The sequence below is a fragment of the Colletotrichum siamense genome (genome assembly GCF_013390195.1).
Source record: "Colletotrichum siamense strain Cg363 chromosome Unknown KSG_Cg363_contig01, whole genome shotgun sequence".
In the NCBI taxonomy this organism is placed as follows: domain Eukaryota; kingdom Fungi; phylum Ascomycota; class Sordariomycetes; order Glomerellales; family Glomerellaceae; genus Colletotrichum; species Colletotrichum siamense.
The window spans coordinates 1,149,633-1,159,179 of record NW_023501014.1 but is presented as its reverse complement, the minus strand read 5'-3'; the positions used below and the strand labels follow the sequence as shown (position 1 = coordinate 1,159,179).

Genomic DNA, 9,547 nt, shown 5'->3' with positions numbered 1-9,547 from the left:
GGGGAAACATCACCCCCATCTCGGCCCTTCCTCTGTCAGTACTCGGCGGATTACGTCCCAGCCCGCCTGTCTAATCATCATCGAGCCAATGCTGTCACCGTGTCATCGTGGTATGTGTATGTGAATGTCCCCTAGTGAAGCGACAAAACAAGAAAAGAGAAAAAAAAGGGAAGAAAACCAGTCGTCCTCCCTGTACCATCTATCGGTCATGCTCTCCCGGCCCGTGTGAACTCATGCGCGTTGCCCCCAAAAACGGCTGTCATTATCGATCCGTCACTCGTAACCTCGCCAAACCCTAGTCCTCGATGAACTCAATCATGACGGTTCCCTGTTTGAGGCCGGCCTCCATGATGGTCTTGTCCAACTCCTCCGTCAGGTCCTGGCCCTGCGGCATGCGCTTCAGCTCGAACTCAACGCCCTCCTTGCCCTCCAGCGGCTCTGCCTTGAGCCACTCGTAGATGCGTCTGACCGTGTCGTCGAGGTTGAACCGCCGGATGACACGTCCGGTGGGGTGGCGGAACTGTATCCGTGTCGTCGTGGCGGGGTTGTTCTCGGGCTCTGTGTGGGGCTTGTCGCTTGCGATCTTGGCCCAGATGCTCTGCGCAGGTGCCTCCGCCGTGGGAGTCGTCGCCTCGTCCGCCGCAGGGGCCTTGCCCTTCTCGCTGGATGAATCCGACTTGGTGAGCGCGTCGGGGTCGAACACGCTCGTCTTGGGCTTGGAGCTGCTGCTGCCGCCGCCGTTGGACGTCTCGAGACTGTTCTGCAGCGCCATCTCCAGCATCTCCTCCTCCGTCATCCGGTCCACGTCGACCGTCTTGGGCCGCTGCGTCGTCTGGTCCGCAACAGGGTTCTTGCTGTTCGCCGCCAAGCTGTAGCGGTCGAGGAACTCAGCCAGCTGTGCGTGGAAGTCGGTGGCGGTGGGGAACGGCCGTCCGCTCCAGACCTTAACCTGCTCTCCTGTTCTCGGATCGATGATGGCGACGTGGGGATAGTTGTCGGGGTTCTCGTGGCCACCGTGGTGGAAGTAGAACGTCACGTACTGCTGTGCGGAAATGGAGGACTTGTCGTACTGGAGAAAGATGAAGCTCTCTGCCAACAATTGCCTGATGGCGGGGTCCTTCCAGATGTCGCGGTTCAGAGCCTGGCAGTTGAAGTCGCTCATGTCCTGCAGGTTGACCAAAATCCACTTCTTGTCGTCCTTGCCCTCCTGTCGTGCTTCGTCCCAGTCCGATCTGGACATGATGTCGTAGGGCGGGCGGAAGAGCTCCGCCAGTCTCTGGGCGCGGGCACCGCTTTCGGTTGCGGCTGGCTGAGGCGTCGGGCTGTCGTCGTCCCAGATGGACAAGTTATGACTGAAGGGACCACCACCTGCGATCAAATCTTGTTAGCCTCCAGCAATATGAGACGCAATAGCAGCATGTCGCTTACCTCGCGCTGCTCTCGCCGCCTCTCTTTGGCGCATCTGTGCTCGGATGATGGAATCCATGTCCATACCCATGCCGTCGTCGGCGTCGTAGCCTCCAACCAGCGTCTCCGTAGTTCTGGCGATAGGCGATCTGACATCGTCGGGGGCAGCCCCGCCTCCTCCTCCTCCGCCAGCGCCACCGCCGTAGAGCTCCTCTTGTAATTTCTTGGCCATGGCGGCGTCCTCCTCCTCCTGCGCGTTCCGTGCAATAGCCTCGACCTGGGCCTGGGCCGCGATATCGGAGTCGTCTTGGCCAAACGTATCGTCATCGTCGTCAACGGTCATGGCAGTGTCACCGTCGTCATCGCTGTCTATGTGAATAATTCCGCGGTCGTCTTGGCGGCCGATGTTTGGTCGGGTAGCTGCGGGGACGGGTGGTGCTGTGGACGCGCTGGCGGCAGGAGCGGCGGTGAAGCTGCTCGCAAGGTCGGGGCTCTCGAAGAAGAGCTGGATGGCAGACTCGAGGTTGTTGTTAGCCATCTCGAGGTAGCCGCGGGCAGCCTCCGGGCTGGCGGCCGTGATGGCGACGAAGTTGGAGATGTCCTCGTCCATGGTTGCGGTTTGCGCGCGGCAGAGGGTAGGTACTCGGTGTGCCGGAGGGTGGTTGATTAAGCAGTATCGAATGAAGCCTCTGGCAGCAGAAAAGCTTGCGTCGGACACAAATATTTTGGTGGCGGTCAGAGAGGTGAACGCAGAGAGGGCTTCGGAGTAGGAAGACGATGGCACCTCTGCCCCACCTTCAACCGAAAGGCAGTGGACGTGGAGTATCCGTAATCCGTAGGTGGTGTTCTGCCACAAGGCGAGGGGCGAGGGGCGAGGGGCAGCTGCAGGCCTGGGCTGTCCGTGTGCTTCAGTGGCCCGTTTGGGTTGATGACCTCTTTGGCTGTGGTCCTTTCAAGCGTTTCAAGAAAGTTGATGGTGCGGCTCCGGACACAAAGAAATATAAGCCCTGGATGCGGCAGCGGTGGTGAATTTGATACGGGGAAAAAGGATGTCTGCGCGCCGCAGAAGTGTTGTCGTGGTTGGTGTTGGTTGCTGCTGCTGCTGCTGCTGCTGCTGCTGGATGCGGGCTTCAAGGCTTGTCCCGGCGGCGCAGGTGCCAGGTGCTGCTGTTGCCGAATCAGTGCCACCCTGAAGGCGCCAGCTCAGTGACGCAACCGCCTGCCCGCTGTGGTGAAATTAGGCGTCGGTGCGGTGCGGCCTGCAGCGGCCCGGGAGAATGGCGGAATGTTTTCGCGATGACATAATCCCGCTCTCTAGCCACACGGGACAGGCCGCAAGGGTCCTCATGCTGTGGCTGGTGCTCCTGGAAGTGCTAAGCCACCTTGAAGCCATCACCATCCCCTAGCAGCAATAGTGTTTCAAAAAGCCATTTCAATTCCTAAAGCTCAAGCAAAGGGTATCTTGCCCCTTGATTTCCAGTTCTATACAGATCGCCATGATCTCACCTATCGTCGTCCGTCGTCTCCGGCGTCTTCATCGTATGCCGTCGTCCTCCTTCATGCCTATCGCACGTCACCTCTACTTCTCAAGCTCTGCCAGAATCTCCTTGAGATGCTTCTGCACCTCCAAAGACCTCTCGCCATCTAGCATCTTCTTCACCGCCTCCTTGTACTCCTTCCTATCGTCTGCCGTAATCGGCCCAAACACGCCCCGCTGCATCGCCTCGAATACTTGTCCCAGAGCCAGAACTCTCATCGTCCGCTGCGACTCGGTGCCGTTATCAGGCTGTTCAAGATCGAGACTCTTCAGATACGCCTGAGCAGTCGCCTTATCGCCCGTAGCAGCCTGCGGCTTGGGAGCCGCCTTCATCAGGTCCCTGACGCACTCGTACCACACCTCTCGCTTGATGGCTGCAAACTTGTCGCTCGCAAGGTACGGCTTCAGCAGCTCAAACACCTTCTTAGCCACAGCGCCGGGCTCCTCCTTCATCTGAGGACGGTTGTAGCCCCTAGCAATGGCCTCGACACCATTGACGGCAGCCTTGCGGAGCTTGTCCCCGGACCCGTCGACGTCCATCCTATCCTCGTCGAGCATGTCGTCCAGGGCGCCGCTGACGATGCCTGAAATTTCCTCCAGCATGTCCCGGTCCTCCCGCTGCTCGGCAAACTTCCACAGAGCCTTGAACGCGTGCGGCCGGTAGTCCTCGTTGTTGCGCTTCGCCTCCCGCACAGCAACCTTCAACTGCTGCGCCGCCACGGCGGGGTCGTTCTTCCAGAGGCTCTGCCCCTTGCCGACAAACTGCGGGTACGACTCTAGCAGCTTCTCCTTGCCGGGGAACGTCTTCACCGCAAGCGCCTTGTCGAAGATGGGCCAGATGACCTTCAAGTTCGCCTCGGAAATTTGGCCGGTGGCGTCGCTCGAGTTGACGACTGCCTTAACCATTGCCGCAATCGTGAAGGACGCGGTATGCTGCAAATTCCACCGAGGCGCCTCGAGACCCCTCTTCACAAAACCAACAATCTCGGGAACGTAGCGCGCAACGGTGCGGGAGCTGCATCCGTGCTGACTCCAAACTTCGTCGAAGCACTTGCGCGTGTAGTCGTCTGTGTCGTGGAGACCCATGTACGTGAATGGGATGAACTTGGCCGCGAGCCTGTTGAAGTGGTCGGGAGCGAGCTTCGAGACGCCAAGAACCACATCAGCGACCTTGGCGCGACGAGCCTCGTCCTCGCTGCCAAAGTACAGCTCGACAAACTTATCAACAAGCCGCTCCTTGGACGCGTCGGGGACGATGCGCATAAGATATCCCACGGCGCGCGCGTAGCCCTTGCTGACCTCGTCGTTGCGGTCCAGGGCCTGCTTCTCCATGAGCTGCATGAACTTGGACGAGACGGGCTTGAAGTCGACGGCGTGGCGCATGACCAGGTCGCCGATGAGTCGGGCGCAGGCGATCTTGGTCGGCATGCCGATGGCTGTCTTGATGATCTCCTCGAGCTTGGGCGCAAGCTGCTTCATGCCCTCCGCGTCCAGCTGTCGAAGGCAGTTGTCGATGGCCTCGAAGATGGGGGACTGGTTGACCCATCTGGCGCGCAGCTTGTCGAGCTGGTCCCTGGAGTCCTCGCTGACCTTCTGGTAGGCGTAGTTGATCTGCTCCGGCTCGATAGTGCTGTGGAGACCGAGCAGAGGGGGGATGAAGTCGACGATGAATGGCTTCAGGTTAGGACCGCCCTTCTTTGTGATGTCGATGATTGTCTTGAGCGAGAACATCTTGACCTCGTCGACGCCGCTCTCAAGGCCGCTGGGGGAGAGGAGGAAGCGCAGCGCCTGCTTCAGCATTGCCTGTGCCGAAGATGATGATCCGCCTTCCTCGAGCTGTCGGACGATGGTGTTGGTCAGGCCCATGCACAGCTTCAGCGCCGCCTCGCGCACGGAGCCCTTGACGTCGTCGAGAACCTTGAGCGCAGCAGTCCATATCTCGGCGTAGTACTGCTCGTATTTGTGGAACGGCTGCCCTGAGATGAGATCGGAAATGGCGCCGCAGCTTGCCTGACGGACGCGCCACTCCTTTCCAAGGACGTTCTTCAACAGGTCCTGCATGATGGCGTCGAAGTGGGTGCTGATCGTCTCGTTCGGGTTCTTGACGAGAGCCTTCCAGATGTCGTCCATGGACCGCTGGACATTGGAGTTCGGGTCGAAGCGGTAGCGGAAGAGCTTGGGATATAGCTTCGGGTCAACCTCTGACTCGGAGAGAATGTTGCTCAGACCGAACCTGCCAAAGGCAGAGCGCGTTGACCAGGTCGCCGCGTTCGTGGCGAGAGACATGAACTTGTACACCAGGCTCTGGTCGCCTACCTCGTTTGCAAGGCTGACGATATCCTTGTACGAAGTGACGGATTTGCCCTCCCCTGTGGGCAGCGCACCGGGCTCGAAAAGCTCCGTCTCCTCTTCGACCTTGATCTGCGTGCTATTGCCGGTGAAGGCGGAGACCAAGTCCCTCGTCAGATCCTGCTTCAGATCCTCGTCGCCCTTCTCGTATACCAGCGCCAGACCGCGCGAGGCAGTCTCCTGCACCAGCTCGTCTCTCGCGCTGAGAAGCCGCATGAAAGCGACCTGGGCCTCTCTCAAACGAGACTGGACCTCGGTCAGGTGGCCGCAGTACTGGACCACGCAGAAAAGCCAGATTCCGGACGCCTTGAGAAGAGAGGGCTTCGTCGTCTTGCAGTCTTTGAACAGCTTGTCGAGGACGGCGGTGACTCTGACGCTGCGCTTCTCCTTCTTCCAGGATCCGGCCGGTGCATCGACGTTGAGAGTAAGTTTGACAAAGTCCGAGTCCCAGCACGCGATGGCGGCGGTGATGGCCTCGCCGACGGTGAACTGGATCTCTGTCTCACGTCTGGTGTGAAGACCGAAGAGCACGCGGAGGACATTGTCGATGCCGGAAGTCTTGCTCGATGGGTACAGCAGGCCGTCCTCGGGCGTTGCGTCCTCATTGGGCTCGTTGAATGCAAGCGCAAGCCGGCCCAGGGCGAAGATGGCCTTGTCGCTCCCGGCTGCTGCCTTCTCCCCAAGCCTCTCAATCACGTAATCAGCTGTGAGGTTGTTAACATTGTCTGGGATGTACTGCGAGAGGCCGGCGGTCCAGAGCTCAGCGTAGCAGTCGAGGATCGCGTCCTCGAGCGAGGGGCGGTGGGAGCTCTTGTCCATGAGCAGCTTCGACGGCAAATGCGTATCGGCCGGGATGGGCAGACCGTAGTACACGGCCCTGGAGAAGATGTGCCCGAAAGCCTGTATAGAACCCTCCACTGCGTTGGCATATGAGCCCACTGAATTCTCCCATGCATAAGTTGTGGCCTTGAGGTTGTGCAGGAACTCCTGGATGTGCTGGTTCCTGGCCTGCTTGGCGGCTGTCGCATCAGGAATGTCCAGATCCGCCTTGTTAAGAGGATGGGGAACCAGGATGCCGCACGCTTGAGCAGCGAGGAAGCGAATGTGGCGGTTATTGTTTCTCGTGCATGCTTGCAGCAGGTGTGCGTTACCTGCAATATGGTTGATCGCGCCCGACGGGGAAAGCGAGGCGATGTCGACGAGGGAGCGCAGACAGCTTTCAACAACAGGGTTGGCGCCCTCCTTGTTCCTAAAGCGCACGCCGTCGAAACAGACCTTGATCAGCAGCGCGACGTGCTCTTCGTCGATTGAGCGGAGGTACGCGCGGATTTTGTCGCGGGTCTTGATGTCGTTCCGGACTTGGGTGTCGAGCTGCTCAGCCCATCCGGGGACGAGCGGGAAATCGGGGAGCGCGGCGACGAACAAGGCCCTCTTGACGTACTCCACGGCTACAGGGTACGCCGAGATCTTCTCGCCTTCAAAGTTCTGAATCGTCGCCTCGTCCTCAAACTCCAAATTGTACTTCTTCGTCGTGCCAGTGAAGTCGTCACTGGTAAAATCGTCCGAGATCTTTTCGCAAAAGAAGTAGACCATCAGCTTGATCCAGTCCGGCATCTTGTGGTCCTCGCCGTCCCGGTACGTCCACGGGTCCAAGCCCTTGCGGCCCTCCTCGACAACCTCCGTCCTCTCGCCCCTGCGTCCGGCGATGGCGAGGATGTCGATCCATCGTCCCCTCTCGTCCCACGATGCAATAGTCTGGTTCGCCCACTTAACGGCCGAAAAGCGCGCGCTACGCACCGCGGGGGCGTCTTCGGACAGGTTCATGTAGTGCAGCAGCAGAGAGATGAGGCTCACGTTTCCGCTGCCGCGTCCGTCGCCGCTGACGGTCTTGGGGTCGAAGCTCCTTGTCAGTCCCGAAAGCGAGCCCTCGATGTTAACAACCGTCTCGTTCGTGGGATCCTCCGAGAGGGATCGGAAAAGCCAGCCGACGAGGTGCAGCTTGTCCTGTGCGGACCCGGGGCTTCCCATTCCCAGAGACCCCAGGAGATCGTAGGCCATGGCTCGAAGGACCTCTTCGTCTGCAGACAAGGTGCGCGGGGAGGGCCAACCTTGGTCCTCGACGTATCCGCGCATCATGTTGATGAGCTTGGAGCCGATCGTGAACGGTCCTTGAGTCGGACCCCGCGTTGCGGTCCAGTTGATGAAGTGGAAAAGGGCCTTGTGGAGCTTGTTTCGTTCGAGACCACTGGCAGCTTGGAGATGGGCAGGTGTGTTTGAGGTAGTCTCGGTGCCGAAGTCCAGGGTGACAACGGCGTGGATGCGGTCGTGCATTGTCGTCGCAAGCGTGGACCTGGACAGCAGACCGAGGATTCTAATGCGGTGCGGCGCTGGAAGTCTAGCGTGAGAGTTGTAAAGCTCCTCGACAATTTCCTTCTTCTCGAAGTCGATCGTCATTCTCTTCAAAATGTCCTCTCCAACCTGTGAAACCTGGTAGTCCGGGCTCGCGGCAGCAGACAGAGTGGGCAAAAGCCTCTCCTCATCCTTGAACGCTCCACTCGCCAGCAGCTGCGCAATCTTGCGGCGCAGGTCCTGCATCTTCTGGAACGCCGCTGCCGTGTCGCGCTGCTCAGGCTTGAGAAAGTCCAGATCCTCCGGGGCGAGCGCAGGGTTCATCCTCTCAAAGTCCTGGCGGCTGGGACTGGAGCCTCCGGGGATCCTCAGGAGGAGCACCTTGCCGAGCCATTTGGCGATGAACGCAGCGTCCGCATCTTCGGTCAGGCCGCTAGCCTCGCGGAACGCCATGTCCTCTTCGCTACCGCGTGATGGAACCTGAATGTCGGGAAGAATCTTGAGGAGGACATTAAACATTGACGCTTGGGTCGGCGATGGTGATGAGATGCCCTCGGCAACTTTGTTGATGAGGGCGCGGCGGTCGTAATCTTCCATACGACCAATGCTGTGCTGAATGAATGACATGTCCAAGACACGCAGAATGGGTGATGTGGCTTTCTTGTACTGGTCGACCAGAGCCTCAACTGGCAAAATGATGCTGTCGCCACCGTCAGTCTGGCCAGATCTCAATCAAACCGGCAGAAGCGTCAGGGAACAACCGGCATACCTCGGGTGCATGATGAGCGTCTTCAGCTTTCCAGCAAATTGGATAACCTTCGGCGAGCATGAGAATCAATTGAATCAGTCAAAGCCAGGGGGTTCTCTTACCTCGTTGCGAACTGATGCATGGTCGCTGGTCGCCTTGAGCAGCAGGGCGCACAGGTACTTCTTCAGAATGTCGTTGAGCTTGTCCTCCTTGTTCGAGGCCTCGAGGATCCGGATCTGAACAGTCCCCACGAGCCTCTTCTCCCGCGCCTCGGGAGATTCGCCCGACATCTTGAAGCTGTAGTCGCGGCGATCTCTTCTAAAGTGTTGTTAAAGGTCAACGACGATGATGATGAAGGGAAGTCGGTCCAGGTGTGGGGGTACGGGTACATGTACCACGTTCGCTGGGCCAGGCGGTCGTGTACCTGACGTGGCTGGTGGCTGTGGCCAAGTCGACGTTGCTTCCGGCTGCCTGTAGCTTATTCAGCTGCGTCTGAAGGGTTCCAGAAATTCCGCTACAGGGGTGCCCCGCGGTTCCCGGAGTGGCTGAAGCTCCGAAACCGGTTTAGCGACCTGTTGCGGAGATCTGTTTGCGGCGACTCAGACGTCTTGAAGTTGAATAGTTGATCGATTTTTGGTGATGGATTGAAGTTGAGGAGAGATTGCGGTTTAGTAAAAAACATTGAAAACGAGGTGGGATCCAGATAAGAGTCCAGGTCTTGTACAGTAATTGACGTAGTGTGTGTGTTTGTTCCTGTTCGAGGCGGGTGCTCTCAAACTTACAAAGCGGGTGCACTCGCCTTCATTGACTTGTGACCACTTTTTCTACCTTGCTCACATGGCGAGAGCTTATCCAGGACCAAAAAGGCGAGAGCATCAAGTCATTGAGTCTCCACATGAGATTTCTCCAAAAAGACAATGAGTAGAGAAGAGAAAGCAGCCAGGGTCACAAAATTGCTTATATATAATGGATTAGGTCAGAGTGTCTTTAATCCTGTTCTCAAGCTGGGTGCTGTTAATCTGGAAAGTCACAAGGCTGCACTCGCCTTCTGGGTCAAATGAGTTATGCCCGCTTTATCTATCTGGCTTACAACACTGTGAAGGCGAGAGCTAACCTAAGACTCAAAGGACTGGAGCTGTGAGCGTCTGATTTGCAAG

The 9,547-nt window shown here is 58.3% G+C and overlaps 2 protein-coding genes across 2 annotated transcripts; both read right to left on the bottom strand.

Annotated features, from left to right (window-relative positions):
* Nucleotides 1-295: 295 nt before the first annotated feature.
* UBX5 (UBX domain-containing protein 5) lies at nt 296-2,017 on the bottom strand (the record flags this gene model as incomplete). Its single annotated transcript, XM_036632145.1, has 2 exons — nt 296-1,368; nt 1,429-2,017. 2 exons carry the CDS (start codon nt 2,015-2,017, stop codon nt 296-298), a joined length of 1,662 nt encoding a protein of 553 aa, XP_036501073.1.
* A 969-nt stretch (nt 2,018-2,986) lies between these two features.
* ECM29 (Proteasome component ECM29) lies at nt 2,987-8,680 on the bottom strand (the record flags this gene model as incomplete). Its single annotated transcript, XM_036632144.1, has 3 exons — nt 2,987-8,342; nt 8,412-8,458; nt 8,513-8,680. The coding sequence occupies 3 exons, from the start codon at nt 8,678-8,680 to the stop codon at nt 2,987-2,989; spliced, it is 5,571 nt and encodes a 1,856-aa protein (XP_036501074.1).
* Between the last annotated feature and the right edge of the window lie 867 nt (nt 8,681-9,547).